Genomic DNA, 21,382 nt, shown 5'->3' on the forward strand with positions numbered 1-21,382 from the left:
TTGAACTTTCTATTTTTGAAGAGTATCTAAAAAGTTATGGTCTGCTGATTATACCTCTTCTTGCTTTTAGAAGTCACAAAACTCATGAGTAGAGAAGCTAGGTTTTAATTCTGTTATACTTCTAAGCTCAGGTTCTTAACTATATTTACCTAGATAATAATATCAATATTAAAGCATTTTAAGATCTCAAATTCAAAACCCAAAATCAGTCTACATAAGCCAATGCTCTAAGAGTAATGATATAAAGCTAAATGCAATACTGAGAATGTGGGACAAATTAAAATCTATCTATCTATCTATCTATCTATCTATCTATCTATCTATCTATCATCTATCTATCTATCTATATGCATATACATATATCCACATATGTGTAATTTATATGTGTACATATATATCACAAGAAAAATTCAAAATATTAAAGTATATGTTTGTTTTTCTGTGTGAAGGTAACGCTTAAACATTAATCTATAAAGTGAAACTATAAACAGCCAGAACCAAAATGAATAAATTATATTGAACTACTGAAGATTTGTTTTGTTTTTGTTAGTTTCATTTTAATTTTTGCCACATGGGATATAAATCTTTCCAAAATATATAACATACATACAATAAAGTAAGGTTCTGAAAATGACAAATATAATTATTACAATTACCATTTATTGAAGACTAATAAAACCAAAACACTATATGTATATTATTAATTCTTATACTAACCCAGAAAAAAAGACATTACTAACTTCACTTTGCAAATGGGAAAACAGAGGCAATGAGAGTTCAAATAGCCTTCCTGACATTATCTAGCAAATGGCATGCAGCCAGCACCTGACCCCAAGTCTGGCTGACCCCATATCTTACCCTCTCTATTTTCCATGACCTTGGAGAGTAGCAGAGGAGAGACTTAGATCTCTATTGTGGTAGGTATCCTATGAGGGAGTCTGCCCACCTGTTCTATTTACGCCACCTTGGGAGGCAGTTGCTATGATTGCCTCATAGATGAGAATATAGTTTCAGAAAACAGTGTCATCCATAGCCAGTAAGTGGAGGACCTGGATTTGAAACTACTTTGACTTCAAAATCCACGTTTTGTTCTCTCCCTAGAACCATCACTGTAAGGAGCAGATATATTTGCTTGTGCTGAAACCACTGAGAATTGTAAATGCTCAATTCCAACTGAGATGCACAGTCCAGCTGGTTTATGCATGTCACAGATTCAGACTACTATATTTTTTAATTCTTTTGTCTGTATTTCAAGTTCGGGTTACCCACTGAAGTTGCCAGATACTTCTCACCAGGAAACCTGCTAAACTGGAGTAGGCTCTTTTTTTTCTTCTAATTCAATTTGACAAACTTGAAGACTAACAAAAAAAATCCAAGTAAGAGCTATGAATAAAGTAAGAGCACACTAGAGTCTCTTATGAATTAATAGTATAGGTTTAATTGAATGTGATTAAATAGTTTATGAAATTCCACATTATCTTTTTGCCTACTTTCTGGTTCGTACCAGTTTTTCAGAAGGGTGAAGTTGATAGAAGTCTGAATTTTAGATAAATGAGATGTTCCTTTATTACTAAGCCACATTTTGTGTTTAGGATATAATATTACAGTATACAACAAGGATCAGTGCAGCTCCACATGTGGCCTGTGAATAGGTATCACCTGAAAAATGATTAGAAATGCATATTTCTAGGCTTCAGATCAAACCTACCAAATTAAAATTTCTGGAGGTAGTGCCAAGAAATCTGTACTTATATCAGCCCCTCATGTGATTTGTTTGCCTTGGCCTGGATTTTAAAGTGCCCATATTTTTCATAATAGCCTTCTCCAAGTGAAGCTTGGAGTAAGTCAAGCATGACTTTGAGTAATTGTGCTGTGACTCAGTTTCCTCATCTGTCATATAGAGATAAAGTTGTCTAGATGATTAAATAAAAATATATGGATGCATAATACACACACAAACACACACACACATGCATACCGGAGAACACTAACTACAAAAATATTACATGCTGAATGAACATTAGCTCAAAAATGTCTGCCTCCACAATTGGGGATATATTCAAAAGATATGTTTTGCAAATTAACTTTCATTATGATATTATTGCTGTCATTAATGCTAATTGGGTCACATTTAGGCCATCGTCCTCTTATCTTCAGGGAGAAACTGGACAACTTTCCATTCTGCTCAATATAGGAAGATTCTAACTCCCTTGATTTTTTAAAATAATGATTGATGAACTTCTTGCCAGTCACAATATGTATTGTTAACAGATACTGGGGATAGGTCTCTCTCCATTAAAAGAAAGCAACAGAGTCAAAAGATACATTAAGAACACCGTAGGTATTTAATGAGCGCCTGAGAAACCAAATTGATCAATTCCTATTTTTTTCTTACAACACCCTCTTCTTTTTCATTTTGTGCTTTCTAAATGGTCAAATTTCTTTGAAATAACAATGTGGGCATTTTCATATTTTGGGGAGTACCTCAAGGTTATTTTCTAAATATTTTGCCAATCTCCTTGTTTTGAAAAATGTCTTTTTTAAATCTATTAATATAGGGTTACAAATATTCTTTTCCAGTGCTTAGTGTATTTTCCTCAAGGACTATTGAAATTGCAATCCCTTGTCCTTTTTAGCCAACTTCCCAAATACTATGTGGGACAGAATTTTGCCCCTACAAGATTAATGGATTCAGATATGTGTTACAAAATATGTTTAAAAACAGTGTGTTATTTGTGAAAGAATAAGTAATAAGTTAAATAATAAAAGCACTAAGATAAAAAAAAGTATAGTAACAGAATCATGTTGATGCTACTGTAAGAGAATTTAGTAGATCAAACTGTACAATATCCTCAAAACACATGTCTCTAAGAAGATTATCCATCATTATGACCTATTTTCATAATCAGGCTCTACCTTGGTATTTCACTTAAAAAAATGGAACATACAGAATTTATGCTTAACTGCTGTAGTAGCTTTGATAAAATATTGACCTAAAAATAATCAAATCTCACAGCAAAGGAATGAATATATGAATAAAGTAAAATATGCTTTTCTCTAGAAAATAAAGCCGGTGTAAAAAATAATAAATTTAGAAAAAAGTGTAGCTGAGAATGGCTTACACCACATAAAAGTAAATGTCATTCAAGCATAATTGCCTAGCCAGAGAATTTGGGATAACACAAATAATTAGCACATGCAGAAAAAAAAAATCTAATTCAAAACAGCCAGCAAGATAAAAGAGAAAGAAAAAAATAAAATTATTTTCTAGAATAACTGAAAAAATTTGAGAAATCCCTAATAACTGAAATCAAGCGGTTGAAATAGTTTTTAAGTCTGTCTAATTATTTTGCAAGACAAAATAATCTCATTGTGAAATAATGTAGGTAGAAGAGAAAACCTGTAAAGGAAGAATAATAGAAGAGTTATATTATAATATTTGAAAAGGAATCACAAGTTAACAATCTAGTTTTGTAGCATGAACGTCCAGGCCACATTTTGCTTATTACAACTCATGGATCTTTCTGAAACTATATGGGAAGGCAGCCATAAAGTAAAGGTTGGATGCAGTTCCCATTTCACTACAGATATTAGAAGCTAACAGAGATGAACTATTCATTTTTTACCAGTTTGCAATAAGTAAAAGAAATATAGTTTAATCAATTTTAAGGAAAAAATAGTCAAAAAGAGACCCAACTCCATTACTGCTTGAATGATCAACTATTTCTGTTTTACTTAAAACCTGAGTCTTATGCCCCCCCCAAATAAATGAATGAATGAATGAATGAATGAATAAAAGACATACTTGTATGGTTTTCCAATACCAGAAGTTTCTTACTATTTTTATCTATTCAATAGCTCTGAGTAGTTGGTAATGTGAAATAATATTATTTCCCTTTTCCAAGTAGAAAACTAAGTCCAAAGAATCTGTGACTATTTTTTCCAGGATATAGAACTGCACCTCAAACCAAGATGACCCAACTCCCAGTGTATCACTGTTACCATCACCCCAAATGTGGCGATTTCTTACACCCAATGAAAGTTAATCTGCTCTATCACATACTGAATTCATAGTCTATTTGTGAACACAAATTCACATGCTATTGAGGTAGTTATGGAATATGGTAATACTTTACAAGATAATACCTTATAAGGACAGATCATTGTAAATGGTTCTCTAACTACATATGAACTTGCTACCTGTAAGTTTAACTTATCAAAATCACTTTAGAGCGAGAAGGGTAAATATTCTTAGGCTTCCTGGAGTCTAGAGGGGGTGACCAGAGAATAATAAAAACAAATTTGGAGAAATTTTAAGTGTGGAGGAAACATCTAAAATTTTTCAGTGGTAGTAATAAAATAGAAGCAATAATTATGTGATGGTACAGACTCTTATGAGTTAATTTTTTGTCATAAAATGATCAGAAATTACCACATGCAATGTGGGACTATTAAAGAGAGAACATTATACTCACAAAAGAAACTAAGACTGCAATACCATACGTGGTGTTAAGACTACAAAAGGAAGGAATTACACAGACACACAAATCTTGCTATTAATATAATCTGGTCAATTTGGTTCACGTCAAAAAATATTTAAGGAGTATAAATAATGATAGTGGTGTAGTGGAAAAATTATTTAGATATTAATCTACAGATTTTGTCCTCAAATTCCAGAGCCATAACTATTCTCTATTTCCTTGTCTCATGAATATATACTTTATAAAATAAAGAAGCACACTGTGGATTTTACGAGAGGAATCCTGGAAGATTCCCCAGTCTTGAAGAGGCTGGTGATTAGCAGTCCTAGGGAAAGCAGAGACTCATGAATTGTTAGCTGGCGATGCCTTGGGCATTGGGCAAAACCTTTAAAGGGATGACTGTGTGTGGGTGCAGGGAGGCTGTGCAAGGGCAAATATAAATTAAAAAATAATAATAATAAGAGGGTCTCCTATTCTATTTTTGAGATCATTTTTTTTAGAAAACTTCTAAGTTCTTTCTCTGTCTCTGTTGCCAGCTTTAAGATCCAGTAATATTTTTGACATGGAGCCATCTCTTTGAAATGCAATCATCCAGGAAAACAGTGCTCCTCTCTGTTTCTGTGGGAAGTAGAAGGAAGCTAACTTCTTCAGGTGCCTCCTTCCAAGTTACAAAGCTACCTCCTGTCATAAAAGCATGAGAAGTTCATTTTACCTTTGGGTAAAGCCAATTAGCAAATACTGACTGTCACTTCATTTACCAGATAAATTTAGGATGAACTAAATTTGTGTGTGACAAATGATGATACCAAGTCCTCTTACTTGAGGACTAGTTACTGTTTATCTAGAGGACACATGTGCAATAGGTTGTATCTGCCTTGCTATATCAAAGGGTGAGATTTCTTTCTGTCTTTGCTATCTCTGAGTGAATTGCCTGTGATGTGCATCACATTTTTGTTTAATGTTTATTCAATAATAAAACTGTTCTCTTTCTCATCTACCTTTGGGGAGAGGTGTTCTGGGTTGAGTGGAGACTTTGATTTTTATTTTGTTTCCCTAAAAGCTGGACCAGAAGCACAGAGCCTTTGCTTCATCAAAACCAGCCATGTTCCGAGTATGGAATAAAACCTCCTAAGAGCTTCTGTAGTTGTCAACATGCACCTGAAAACCAGAGGGGCCTTTACAAAGCTTTGGTAGTATATACAGAAGGCACAGCTCTGGAGGGCAGGATGGTATAGTGCTAGGAGGACTAAACCTCAATGATTACTGAGTCTGAACTTCTTGTTGACCTCACAGGATGAAATCTCACAGTCAGGATTGAGTTAATGGAAGTAAATTAAGATGATTCAAGTGATTTTATATACTTCCGACACAGTTAATAGTACTAAAATTGGAGAAATAAAACACAATTCAGCAGAATATTTGCATGTGACACAGTATACACAAATTTCAGGGGAAAGAAAACCTTCATAGCATGTACCAGTATTAGCCTACAGCATAAAAGAATGCAGATCACAGTTGGGGAAGTGATAATAAAACTCATAAATTAAAAATGGCCTGCCATTTTTTTCTTTTTGTTAACAAAAGGCAAATACAAAGAATTAATATCAATAATACTATCGATAAGCACTAAAACATAGAAAATGTATTTTTGGTAATAAGGTATTATGCGTTGTGATGGGTGTTTCCTCTCTGATAGGAGAAAAGTTAGAAGACAAGAATACAGAGAAGCTTTGAAAAGGAATTTTAGATCATCATTCTCAAAATTATGCAAGCTGGAAAAGCACTCCAGAATTATGTTTTTAATAAATATCACAGTGCTGCTGATTTTAGTAAGATGCTATATATATATATATGAAAGTTGGTACTCAAAGAAAATAAGGAAATCTAAGTATTTATATGCATTTTTAATATTTTCCCATTATTGAAAAGCAACTATCTCACACTTAAAAGAAAAAGAAATGAATTTAGATTTCATAGTTTTATGCTGCTCTATAATTGTAAAAGGATGATTCTTTCTAAATGCCCCTGAGAACTTATCTTTTTTAACTTGTTATGACATAATTTATCAATTTTTTATGAAATTTTAATAATTTAAGAGTAAAAACCGATGATATGCATTACGATGAGTATATTATTAATGAAATAGGTTTCTTTTTTGTTTTATGATAAAATGTAGATATTTTACTTCTTATAATAGTTTAATTTTTTGATAATTAGATATTGACAATTCTCATTTACCAGATGCTAATCACACAGTTTTAAAATTTACAAGTTAAACTTCTTAGAAAATTTCTATTAATAGAAAGGAACTCCAATAAGACTGGATACTCAAGAACTCATGATTTAATAAAAATAAACATAGATATGTTTATATGTACACATATATATATACATATAAGTTCTTTCAGTAGTTTATATAATGTATTCTGTATTAGAAAATCACTTAACTATATATTAATGTTATATACTATTATATATGTATATGTAGTTTATTAATGCTTATATATCATTGACATATAATCATCTTATTTAATGTTCACAAGCCAATGAAAAAATATATTATCTCTCATGCACTAACACACATTTTTTAGAGATATAGTAGGTAAAATTAATAATACAATGAGACTAATTAATCCTTTTGTTCCACTCAGGGCTGATTGGTAGTACTAATCAGAAGACTGTACCAAAGTACGGGTCAGCAGCGTACAGCCTGTGAACCAAATCATGCCTGCCATCTCTTTTTGAACGGACCAGCACTTAAGAACAACAATTACATTTTTAATAGTGAGAGAAAAATCAACAGTATTACATGGCACATGAAAATTATGTAAAGTTTCAGTAACTGTAAGTAAAGTTATATTGCACCATGGCCATATGTACACATTTCCATGGGTATGAGCTATTGTGACAGAGACCTTAAGGCTCACAAAGCCTAAAATATTTACTATCTGGGCCCTTTACAGAGAAAGTTGCTGAACCTGAAAATATGGTTATGAATTCTTGGAAATGCATTCTGTAGAATATGGTAAAGTTTCTAGTTTTCCTGAATTCCGATAATGATCTTTGATCAAATAAATATTCTCATTCATCTGCTCTTTATGAAATCTTAGCCTACGCTCAGAATTACAGATTCTGATGTGACAACCCATCTTGATGACTACTGTTAGTAACCCAACAAGGATCCCCCCAGTCTAAGCTAAGCAATAAGGGGTCTAATCTTGGGTACTGACCATTCCCTCTGTATAAGACTTGAGGCGGAGATAGTTGAAGTGAGTTGTCAATTATTAGCAGATAGGTTGGATTTGTGCCTAAACCCAGCCTTTCTAGTATTCTCTCTACTGTTCATTGCTTTAGTCCAGATTTCCTCAGTGGTCATCTCATAATGTCACGAGAAATTACATTAAGTAGGAATAGAAAAAGTTTTATATAATCACTAAGCACAAATATACAGCAATTATATATTTACATTCTGTCATTAAAAATTACTCCTACTAGCCATATTCTCTAATTCTAAACTATGTTTAAACATAACATTTATATTAGTATCACAATTTGGAATTAAATATCTCAAAAATAATATAATTTAAAAGCCTTTCTGTGTGAATGCAAACAAAAAAATCTGGTTCAAAAGAAAGCATCTTAGTACAAGCAATTAAGGATATGAATGCTCTTCCAACTGCAGTGGTAGGAATATAAATTAGATGACTATAACCCCACAGTTGACTAAGGAATAGGAGATTAGATATTTGCCAGAGACAACTACTTAAGTAGACTCAGATACACAGTTTTAACATTCCAAAATAAAATTAAAAGGAAATAACATCTGCAAAAAGCATTTAAAAATCTCAAAAACATGCAGTAACTTAAGAATAGTATATTAGCCTATAACATTATATTTTCACTCAAATATTTTCTAATGCAGTAAACAAAAATCTAAGTGGTGAAAACACTGTCTTAAGAGTACTAAAAAAGCTACATAAAGACGATTCCAAATGTTTGTAACAAATATAATCACTTTTTTAGGTCCAACTCAGTATTTTACATTTTAATTGGCATATTAATGATGGTAAAAATACAATGCATTATGTATTTGGGTTACATATTTCTAAAAATAAGCTCCTTCTTATAAAAGAGCTAATTGAGAGAACATGAAATCAGTTTCTAATAATACCATACTTTGTCAATAACATCTATTTTATATATGACTAAAAAAACTCAATGGCTATAAGTACTTAACTTTCAACCAAACTCAAATTGAAGTAAATTAATTCATTCCAGTTAATAATAATAAAAAACCACCAAGACATATATGATTCAGAAGCATTCATGAAATAGAAACTGGATTACTTTCAAATCTTGAATAAATGCTCCAAAACATTAAAATCTATCTGTTCCCATCCTTTGCACATGCACCATTCACTACTGAGGTTATTTCATATCTGGATTTGGTTAAGCAGAAAAGCTTGTAAGGAGCCTCCTTTGATTCTTCTCAACACAAACATCTTCTAGAGTCTTACGTGAGAAATAAGGGGACCAAATATCTCTCTCATACCATGTAATCTAAACAGAGTGGAGAAGGCCAAGCCAGAGGAAGTTGGTTCCATGAGACAACTTCATACAAAAATTAAATACAGCTCTAATGATTTTGCTTTAGAAAAGAGATTTGCTAAAATGCAAAATTATATTTGAGTTTAAAACAGGGAATTTTAAAAAAAACTTAATTGAGGAATTCGGTACAGAGAAGAACTATTCATTCATTCATTCATTCAACATTCATAGAGTGTTGACTTTATTTGCAGTATTGCAGGAAATATTGAGTAAAGCACCAAGAAAAATAAAATATGCTCCAAGTTATCCAAGCAATTAGAGCAAAGCATGGGAATTAAAACAAGTCCACAACTAAAATATGATTTAATATTCCCTTTAAAATTTATTATAAACAGTAGAGACTATTTATAACATGATACTGTGTCTTGGAAAAAATTAATCACATGATCTTATTTTAAATGTCATGAGCTCTGAGGCAGGCACTCTGGATTTTCAAGTACATCCTGTCAACATTTTGATGTACAGAAAATCTCTAAACTTCTCTGGCCATACCTTTAATTTCTACCTGTAAAGATTTTTTCCTGTAATAACTTAACATAACAACTTTCACTGTGGGTCCAATTCCATGAAATAATGCAATGTTTTACTTTGCAGAATATTTAAAAAGTGATAAACTAATTAAAAATAAATTTAAAAAGTACATTTTGGTTCATTTGCACTTACTAAACTGTGCTAAGTCAAATTCTAATGTCCTCATTTTCTCTAACACTATACCTTATTTCACCAATGAGAAAATAGCAGGTCAACAATGAGTTTGCATAATCCAAACATTTATATTTTCAAAATAATTTCAAGATATATTAGAGAGCAATTACTTCAATTATTCATTTGATGTTTGACAGAGTGATATTTCATTAAATATTCTTATTATTAAGAAAAATACTACATATTACATGTGTCTGTTTATGTGTCTTAGGACAAAGAGTAAAATGATCAAGAGTATCTTTAATAATAAAGCATTTATTTATATGGCATTGACTTAATTTAAAATTACCACACTCAAAGAATAAAAGAAGTTATGGCAAAAATGTCTCATCAAATAAAGAATATAAATAAAGAGGAATAAGTTATTTAAAAATGAAATAATTCTGGAGTCAAAAAGTATAACAACCGATAAGAATAATTCACTAGCGTCCCAAAAGTAGATTTAGCAAGCAGAAGAAAAAAATTGGTGAACTTTAAGATAATGATTATGTAATCTGATAAAAAGAAAGAATGAAGAATGAAGAAAAATGAATGAAGCCTAAAGAGAAATGTGGGCCACCAACATATAATAGGAATTGCCATAATGAAGAGAAAGATACATAAAAACATTCTATGCAATAAGGGATGAAAATGTCCCAAATTTGATGGAAGACATTGGTCTACATATTAAAGAAACTGAACCCAACTAGGAGGAGTGCAGAGAGTTCCATACTCAGACACATACACATCGCAAGCAAAGAAAAGCCACAGGCAAAGAAAACTTCTTGAAAGTAGCAAGAGAAGATAAACTCATTATATACAAGATAATCTTAATAAGATTAACAGCTGACTTATTAAAACCAATGGAAGTGAAAGACAGTGAGATAATAGATTCAAAATGCTAAAAGAAGGGGGAAAAAAACCTGTCAAAAAAGAATTTTATATCCAGCAAAACTATTTTTCAAAATGAAAACAAAATAAAAATATTCCCAGGTAAACAAAATCTGACAGACTCATTGCTGGAAGACTCATTTTTAAAGAAATACCAAAGGAATTTCTTAAGGCTGAAAGTGATACTCGACAGTAATATGAATTTAGATGAAAAAACAAAGAACTCTGGTAAAGATAATTATATAAGTAATTATAAAAGTATAATTTCATATTTTTTCTCCTTTATTATCTTAAATAATTTTAAAATTGTATAAAACAATATTAATATAATAGCACCATTAAACCTGTAATATATAGAAATCATAAGAGAGCTGGAGTAGCTGTACTAATAGCAGACAAAACAGGCTTTGATTAATAATATATTCCTCACTAGTGGCAGCAATGATAGAGAATCATTGGATGGCAGATATCAGGGACATATTGAAAGTTGAGTGGCAGAAGATAGAAAGTCTGGTTTCTTAGTCTTTATGTGTGTCTGTTTGTTTGCATGTTCCTAAAAGTTCACATCACTCAAGAAAATGTCCTGTGTACACTGAAATAATAGTCTTATAAAATCTGAGCTAGAGTATCTGTGTTAATTTTGGACCTATGGCTCAGTGGCAAAACTGAAACTGCAAACTTTTCTTTGCATGTATAAAAAAATAGTCTTTTCAATTGGCAATAAAAATCTCTTATGCTTTGCGGGCACCCTAGGGATAGCTAGTCTAGACAGATAGGAATTAGATTCCAAGCTATCTTAAATTTAATAGAGCGCCTGTTCTGATTGATTTATATAGATTCATAAGTACTTACAAACTATAACATAAATAAAATAAAGAATCCCCAGACAAGAAATAAACTGAACCTCTAATACTTTGAATATGCAAGTCTTTTAAGAGAAATCTATTCTCAACAAATTAGTAACATAAGCATTTTAATGCAAGACTCTAAATCCACACAATCAAAGAGAATCCTTGGAGATATCAAACCAATTTGATAACTTTGGCTTAAAAACAGCTTATGAAAAGCTCAATGAAATACCATTTCATTTCACATGAAACATGAGGGCTATAATAATAATAATAATAAAAAGGCAGACAAGTATTGACAAGAATGTGGAGAAATTGGAAACCTCAAACATTGCTTGGAAAACCAGTTTGTCAATTCCTTAAAATGTTAATCACAGAGCTATCATATAATCCTACAACTCCACTCCTTAGTATATAAACAAGATATCTGACAACTTATGTACACACAAAAAATGGAGTTTGACCATGGTTTCGCCTTTCAATTTATAAAAGCTTCCATATACTAGAAGAGGCTTTTTTCTACATCCTGGCGCAACTCCCTTAGTGTGACTGTGCACACACATTTAACATTGGTTTGTGACATTGTATTTTCCAGAAACAGATTTTATTAGGCTATTAAATGATGACCTGGGGAGTGGGGGCAAAATTGGGATTTAAACTTCCAAACGATTATTGAATATTAGCAAACACTTCCAGAATAGTAATACTAAATGCAAGAGATTAAAATTCTATGGCCTTGAAAAACAGTGTAGCAAATTCCTAAAACAGGTTTGGAATAATAAATTTACAATTTTCTAAATTACCTAACATAAAAAGCTTTTACAAATTTGATGTTTTATTCTCTTTATGGCAAGCACAACAAAATAAGACACCTTAAAAAATCTAATCAATTAAATTGCTTAAAGTTCTCCCCTCGATGAACCTGAACATTTCCTCATTGATATTTTTATATATATTGATGAATTTTTCAACTTAGGCCTATATATTATATTTCTGGGAAGAATATATAAGAATATATTTCTGGATCCATGAAAGTGGATCCAGAAATATATTACAGTCGTTTTTTCAAAAGATTGAAGGTTGAAAATCATAATCATATGCTTCTTAATACCATGGAATAAATATGGATAACTCTGAGAAGATTTTTCATAAAAGAATAAATATTTAATGCAATCATGCAAATCATTTTTAAAAATGGTTGTGATTCTACTGGCTTTCTTGTCTTTATCTTACCTTAGTGAGAGATGAAAAAACAAAACCATCCTTTTGATATGTACAAGCAAAGTCTATGAGTGTGAAATTCTTGTTTATGTTATTAATTAATTATCAACCAGCTTATGATAAGGCCAGTTACAAACTCAGCACTGAGCCTCTCACTTAAATCTTGTATTTTATGAACTTCTACAAAAACATACTTGCTTCATCAACATATCATTTAGCATGATCTCTGAAAACACCAATTAAAAACCATGAGAAGTCAGTTTAAAAAATTATGACTATAAACAAAGTATCTCATTAGTTATCATCTTGATATAAAGAGGTATTTTTACACACATTTAAAAGTTAAGTATGTGCAGCTCTCACATTTTTACAGAATAAAAAAATGGTAGGGTTCCATTTTTCAGAGTATTACTGACATTTAGTCCAAAATACTCTTAACTTATAAAACCTAACACTCTTTGTGAAAATAAAGATTAATTCGAAATGTAGCAGGCTAATTTTTAGTTGTTATATTCATAAATCAACTGCTCCCACCAAGAAAGAAATATCGATAATTCTTTATGGAAAATCCCAAAAGAATTGAATTTGGAGAATTCAATTCAGCTGGTTTACTAACAGCAAGTGTTAATGTTATCAAAGGAGTTATCTAAATTTAATATTCTGCCACCAAAAGAGAGTAAAACAAAGACAAAAGCAATTTAAAAAGGCTGTGGAGAAATGTGCAGTATTCCTATATATTTAGGTAGAGAAGAGCACTTTTAATGAAGTAAATAATCGTAATTTTACCTATGAGAGTATGTACTAGTACAAAATGATCTCCTATTATAAGCTATTACATATGTCAAATGCAAAGTGATTCTTTATGACAGCTACTTCCTTTATAAGCAACTATACAATCTTCCAAGATATTATTACATTTGATTTAAGCTAAGGGTGAAGTTTTAAAATAAAATACTGCCAAAATATGTGATCATTAGTACTTTTTGCTGGACTTAATAAAAGGAATATTTATGTTAGCTATGCTTAGGTCTTCATATCACATATACTAGTATTTTAGTCATATTTATTCACTAATTTAAGACTAAGAAGAATTCATTATTATTACATAGATCAAGGTGGAGATTGCTTTTAGAAAAGTTCCATTCACCCTTATTCTCTTCCGTTTCCACTCATACCAATGTGCACACACATGTACACATGAATATGTGCACACACCTGTAAATTATAATTTCTCTAACAAAAATAGAGCTCAGAGGAATAGGGAGAGAACCAGTATTCAAGTATTTTGTTTAATACTCAGTTATTCTCTTTAACACAACTATGACACCATCTGGCTTCAGCTTCCTTGGACTAGAAAAGCAATTCATTGAGAAACCTCAACAGACTAAGAAGGTATTTAATAAAATTATGACAAAGTACTTAAAAATAAATGGTAGATATATGTAGTCTAATCAAAGTGAAGAAAATCATTAAAGGTGATCTTTCCACCCTATTTTCAGCCTGAGAACCACAAAGTCCACCTGAATTTTTTCCCCCTCTTTAATTCTCTTCCACCGCTGGCCTATGGATATTGCCATCTCCCCTTATGGATCTCTGAAGGCGGGGCATCTCCTCCCACTACGCAAGTGCCGCCGGCCCACTCGGGGGGCCTAGGGACCTGACGTACCTGGGGGCCCTGGAGCACCCAGGGCGTGAAACAAGGACCTTCTGCATGTAAAGCAGACTTGCTAACCACTACACTGTGGAGCCACTCTTGAATTTTCATTATACTCTCAGTAATCACAATAAGCACAAATAATAATCTACCATTTGGGGAAATACTATCAAGGGGACAATGAGTCTGGACAGCCCTACAGGAGTAGCATAACATCAGCATTATTACTTACTTAAACTTTTATTCATTAAAGGAATTGAAAATTATCTACTTTTCAAATGTAGACTCTTTCAAAGTGATATTCATAGGCCTGAAAGTTTAGTTATATTTTTTCTACTATAGTGTATTACTGCATTTAAATAATAGCCCCTAAAATGATCTCACATACCATGAATGGTACAGGCAAACACGTGTAGTGAAAACAAACTATCCTATATAATTTTCAACCCAATTTCTTTTTCTGGAAAAAGCTGATGAACATATACTTGCATCAAGTTCAAAAGCACACATTGATGTTCAATTCCATGTCATGCTCACTACTTTTTCAGTGCAGTACACGATTTAAACTTTAAAACAATTGAACAAAGGCAGCTGAGTTGATATATTGAAACCAAAATACTCATTGCCTCAGTCTCATATTGGGAAATCAATAAGCTTTGGGGAAACTGTCATTTATACCAAATAAAAGTGTATACGAAAGACAGGCTGACTGAAGGTTCCACTTGGATTCTATCTTCTGGAGTACAGTCTCTGTGGTTCCTATAGCTGATAAGAGTTAAAAGTTACTTTTTATTCTCCTCGGGAGTGATTTCTATGCATGAATGAGAAGGAAAGGGCATAATGTGGTTCAATATGACAACTCTGCTACTTGTGTTCTACAGAAAAATCATTTTTTGAGCTCTTGATTTTAATTAGATCCATTCTCTCCACTAAATCAGTTCATTCCATTCTTTCTGCAATAGTTTTGGATTACCTGCCTATGTATCTACTGAGTGCTCAGAAAGGTAGAGTCTCTTAGACTTTATTAGTTCCTGACATCAGATGAAATTATCATCAAAACTCAGAGAGCTAAGAGGACAGACAAGTTCATAATGATTTAAATTACATTCCTATGAGTTCAAACTACCCAGACTTTTCCTATTATTATAAAACTCTGTAATGTTTCTAGATGTTCATTTTATTATTTTTTCCCATGAGAATTAGGAATGAGCTCTTCCTAGCATATAATTTCTTTCTGAAATATAGCAATTAACAACACTACATGAAACATTCACTTAATAAGGTTCACAATATTATAATAACAAATGATAGAAAAGAAATCATGGATTCTAACCACTTTGTCCTCCTTTGGGAAAGCATCCAAGGAAGCAGAGTAAAGAGAGAGGAAAAAGAGGATGAGAAAAAAAAATAAGGCATATATTAATAAGTAGATTTTTAAAAAAAAAACAATATATGTCACTTTAAAGTGTTAAAACCACAGATATATTGAAAAGTAAATGTTTACTCTTTCCCCAAAATAATCGTTTGATTTTTCACTGAAAATGCACATATGTAGATCCTCTATATGTTAGATACAAAAGCTGGGCACTATAATTTCTAAACTTTTTAGAATTTGGATTATTAAATCTACACTTAAGCCATTCTTCAGAATGAAAGCTTAATTCACTACCATATTTAGTCTATTATTAAAATATATTAAAATGTATATAATTTGTAAGAATAATTTTATCAAATTTGTTTAAATATAGATACAAATTAGAAAAATCTAATAATGAAAAGTTTGTAATAATTAAAAATGAGAGGAAATAATTTAACAAAAAGTTATAGAAATAGTTTAACCACAAGTGATATATTTTTTTTTTGTAATATACAATTCACTATTTACAATGTCATAGGAAAAAACAACTTTACATAATTTTTTTGTCTTACATTCAAGATTAAATATTCTAAGTTGTATTTTCTTTTATTTTGTTCTTTTGAATATTTTTTCCAAGATTGGATAGGTTAACTAAAGGTAGATGAACTGCATTAGGCTAGGGTGATAGCTCCAAAGCATTACCTGCTAGCTCAATTTCCTTTAATCACCTCTCCTTTTTAAAGGAGTTTGACCCTAATAATTTTAATATATCAACAGTTAACTATATTTATATTAGCTTGCCTCTGATTTATAATGGAAAGTTAAACACATTCAACTGCTATGGGCATTCAGCTAGCATTAACACTTAGCCAATTTGTACCCTAATGTTCACTGCCGTCGCTCTTTCAGACTGGACAGTAACCTTACCACAGGTTGTTAAATATTTTGAATATAATTCCCAGGTCTCATCTGTGAGAATTCTTTCCAAAGCAGTATATTTAAGAATACTAAAGAAGGGAAAATTAACAAATAGGTCTTGTACACTTTTCATGTGCCAGGCACTATCTTAACCCAAAGTGGTTATAGAAAGGCTTTAAGGTAGCACATGAGGATTAATTAAAACAAATAACTTTTAGAAAGAGAAAAGAAAACTTATATGCCCATAAGAATAAAATCTAAAGAAAAAAACAAATATACATATTGTAAAGACCTAATTTTAATGATTTTAATGGAATTCTCATAACAACCACACAGAGTAATTATTACAATCCAGTTTCATAGGTTGAAAGCTGTAGTTCACAGAAGTTAATTATCTTCCCAAGACCATAAAGATAATAGTAGGCTCACCTTAAAGTATAAAAATATATCTATTTTACTGAATGTCTTAATTCCACTGGAAGAGATTTTTAGAATACACTGCTTACAACACAAATATATTACCAACGAATACAACGTTGATTGGGAGGTTCACTTTAATTTTAATTGTGATTTTCCAAATTAGGAAGACATCAAGAATGCTTAATGCATTCTGGTTATTTTTAAATAGAATTTTGTATCAAGTTAAATTCTATACTTGATTAGATAATATAGAAATTCTTATACAAATGAAATTCTTTAGATATATGATAATCTGACTTTAAAATAAAAATATTTTCTATTACAATGCAGACCTATATCAAAGAAAACTTACCCAGACATCCCTATAAATAATTCTATTGTACTAACACTGGGAATATAGTAAAGTACAACATTAAAATGTGTTCTAAACTAAATATTTATTAAAATCAATCTAGTGTTTCATAAATTATAATATTGAGTCCTTTATATTAGTATCTTACTGCCTCAAAAAATTGATTTAAAGCACTGGTATAATGAAAGAGTAGCCCTTATTTAAGTCAACTAAGGAAACTGCATCAAATAAGACTACACATCATAGAGAAGAAAATAAGTGCAAAAAACCCTACATAAAAATAAAAGTCTTTTAACATACTGTTTAAATATCTGAATAATTTCTATGAGACAAACAGCACTATATGTATTTAACATGATCATAAATATGAAATTACTCTCATAGAGGCTAATCATTGTTTTATATATTATTATTATCTTGCGTTAAATTTAATGCCACACAGTTTACCTTGCATTTTAACTTCATTCAATCTGAAACAGATGTCACAGAAACTAGATTTTGTTTTGTTTTTCACAAGAATTGGCCATAATTTTTGAGTTTTACAACTCATGTTTCTAAATCTACATTTACTACATTCTTCCAAAAATAAATTTACTCCTACAAGTAATCTGTTGGTTTTGAATGGGAATCATTTATTAAGATACACACATATAGAAAGTATTTTTTTATGAATTCTTTTTATTACTACTTCACTATTATGAACGTTAAGAAAAACAAAAATACAAAATGGGGCAGGGGCATATTAATGTGTACATTTATGTACATGTCTGCTTTCTAATCCATTTATATTGTTTCTGCTTGGGAAGCATACAGGTTTATACCCACATTCAGAATTTTCTCTCAAGCTCAGGGAATACTCACGTTGTTCGATCGCAGAGACACGCGGCCTCCACAGCGGGCACAGAATTTGGTACGGCAGTAGGAGCAGAGATGGCCACACCCATCGGCAAACTTCGTCTTATGACAGATTCCACAAGTCGGAGCATCATCTTTGTGCTCGCCCTGGTAACGCCGCGCTTCTTCCCCTATTTTCCTCACTTGTTCCTTATAGCTTTCAAACTGTTGATGCAATCTCCTGGCAAAAGAGAAAATGGTAACAAACTAAGTAAATGATGGAAGACAAGATTTTTTTCCTAACAGAAGTATAGCTATTCGAACTAAGGCAAAACATACAAATCAACTTCCCCCACGAATCTTACATCCAAAGGTAAAAAATGTATTAGCGTGTACTCTATTAGTCTCAGTTTTGCCTACTAGCACTGAACCATATATAAGGGGAGTCTATATAATCACTGTTTGTTCCCAGTAGTGAAAATCCAGTATCTACTGCACAGTTCTGCTTATTTTAGACAGGTGGCTTTCCAAATATTTCAACTGGGACTCAAAACATTACGCTCACTTGTATGTATAAGTGAAGCAAAAGTTATACAAAATATTTAGCTTAACTATAAAGGATGTATTCTGATATTTTCTAGCTTATTCTAAGTTTAATATTGATGACTATTTCTCAAAAGTTTGTCTTAGTAAATTAATTCTATGACCCACTATTTAAGCATGGAAGTAGACTTCATTGCTGGGAAATCTGTCTTCTATAAGCATCTTCCTTTGACCCCCATTCCTAGATACAATATATTTTTGCATCAAATATTTCATACAATATACAGAATGTTCCCTTACACATTATATTTGAGTTCGCTAGTTCTTCCAAATTACATTAAAAGTTCTAAACCACACCTTGCAAATATTCAGATTTTTATATACCTCACTTTTGCTTGATCTTTACCAAGTTGTATGTATGAGGGCTGCTACTATTTTTTTATTGATAACTACTAGTGGTGGGACAACCAAAGTCATTGAGATAAACCATTCCCCATAAGAATATTCACATTGATTATGACTCAAATCTCCTCCCCTCCTCTAGTCCAAATCCCCTCAATCTTAAATTGCTGCAAATAGAAACCTTTTGCTGTTCTGTACGGAACATTAGGACATGCAGTGAATGCCCAGTGAAAAGATGCCTTCGTTTTGTAAATGAGAACTGACAGTAGTCCTAAGCCTAGCCAACAGTCATTGGCTATTACACCAGGAGGGAAACTCCTGGGAAGTGGCTAAGCAAATGTATCTGTGTATTTGAACTAGTTTGCTGGATGTGAGTATTGCCTAGGACAGAGTATACACATGCTATTGTTAATTCAGGCAGTTAGCTGGATGCTCCATATCTAAGATAACTGTTGGGAACTGGTATTCCCTGGGAATAGAATCAAATAAGTCCAAATACTGGGATCTCTTATCTTCCTTTTAATAGCAACAACTTTTAAGCAGAACTTTAATGATTACTTTTCAAATTCTGAAATCTCTTTCCTGTTTTGGCAATTGATACTTTTCTCCTATTTGATTAACATAATTATACATACGTATACTAGCACGTAAAGTAGTTTGGAATCTGAAATCCTTTCCAATTTAAAGCCCAGTTAATTTCAGTTCATAGGATATAGTGATATTTTATTTAACAAATGCAAGATTTAATTTATTAATTGATTATTTGAGTAAATAAATTAATTGATTTAATTGATTAATTTATTGAAGTTACTTGATATATTAAATTTCTTGCAGTTTAAATACTATTTTAACCTATTTCTTAAGCTGAATGGTGGGTGCATGATGAATGTTTTATTCATCTTCTTTATATTTTACATATGCGTTACATATGTAAAATATGTAATATGAAATATTTCATATTAAAAAGAGGAAAAATAGTACTATCTCATCAAATATCATTGAAAAACAAATGAGTGCTATAAAAATTAAAATCAATATTTAACAGTATTAACATATGTAGTAGAACTGACCAATTACATCACCTAATTAATTTTAAGAAGATATGCATGTTTAACCACATAATAATTGTATGAAATAGGTAATATTATTATTCTCATTTTATTGATGAGGAAACTACTTTTTGTCTTGGGCTTTGCTTTTACTTCCTACCTGAATATATCATTCTAAATTCACATACTTCAAACTTTACATCAAGCTCATATAAAGCATGACAATAAATATGGATTCACCTTGGAAATAAAAGTGTTTCTGGACTCAGGAAAGCATTAACTACCAGGCAATATCAATTTTTGATCATAGCTAACTGATGGTACATGAAGAAAAGCTGACCACAAGAAAGCAAAAGCTATATAGATGAACTCATGCCTTGAAACTTCTATAGAGCAGCACTGTGACTGCTGCTCAATACAGGCATACCTTGCTTTACTGTGTTTTGCAGATATGTTTTTACAAATTGAAGGTTTCTGGCAATATTGCATGGAGCAAATCTATCAGTGGCATTCTTCCAAAGCATTCGCTCACTCTTTGTCATATTTTGGCAATTCTTGCAATATTTCAAAACTTTTTCATCATTATTATATTTCTTCTGATAATCTGTGATCAGTGATCTTTAATGCTGCCACTGTCATTGTTTTGGAGTGCCAAGAACTGCGCCATTATAAAACAGTATACTTAATTGATAAATGTTGAGTGTGTTCTAACTCCTCCACTGATTGGCCATATCCTCACCTCTCTCCCTTTCTTCAGGCCTCCTTATTCCCTGAGGCACAACAATATTGAAATTCGGCCAATAATAACCCTACCATAGTATCTAAGTGTTCAAATAAAAGAACAGTCACATATCTCTCATTTTAAATCAAAAGCTAGAAATGATTAAGCTTAGTAAGGAAGGCATGCTGAAAACCAAAACAGGATGAAAGCAGAGCTTGTTTTGGCAGACTGCCAAGTTGTGAATGCAAAAAAAAGTTCATGAAGGAAATTAAATGTGCTACTTCAGTGAGCACATGAACTATAAGAAAGCAAAACAGCATTATTGCTGATATAGAGAAAGTTTCAGTGGTTTGGACATAAGATCGAACCAGCCACAATATTCTCTTAAAGCAAAGCCTA

General features: G+C 31.6%; 1 protein-coding gene across 8 annotated transcripts in view; it reads right to left on the reverse strand.

Moving 5' to 3' along the window:
• The window catches only part of RIMS1 (regulating synaptic membrane exocytosis 1), a 412,504-nt gene that overhangs the window by 210,968 nt on the left and 180,154 nt on the right, over positions 1-21,382 (reverse strand). For 5 of the 8 annotated variants that reach the window (XM_039853346.1, XM_039853345.1, XM_039853344.1 and 2 more), the window contains exon 3: positions 18,296-18,509. In XM_039853346.1, coding sequence (XP_039709280.1) covers positions 18,296-18,509 — 214 coding nt within the window. Of the gene's footprint in view, positions 1-15,519; positions 15,733-18,295; positions 18,510-21,382 lie in introns of those variants that run through there. The other 3 variants (XM_039853373.1, XM_039853371.1, XM_039853372.1) reach the window with 2 other exon arrangements.

The sequence above is a fragment of the Pteropus medius genome, unplaced genomic scaffold (genome assembly GCF_902729225.1).
Source record: "Pteropus medius unplaced genomic scaffold, Ma_sr-lr_union100, whole genome shotgun sequence".
NCBI classification, from domain to species: domain Eukaryota; kingdom Metazoa; phylum Chordata; class Mammalia; order Chiroptera; family Pteropodidae; genus Pteropus; species Pteropus medius.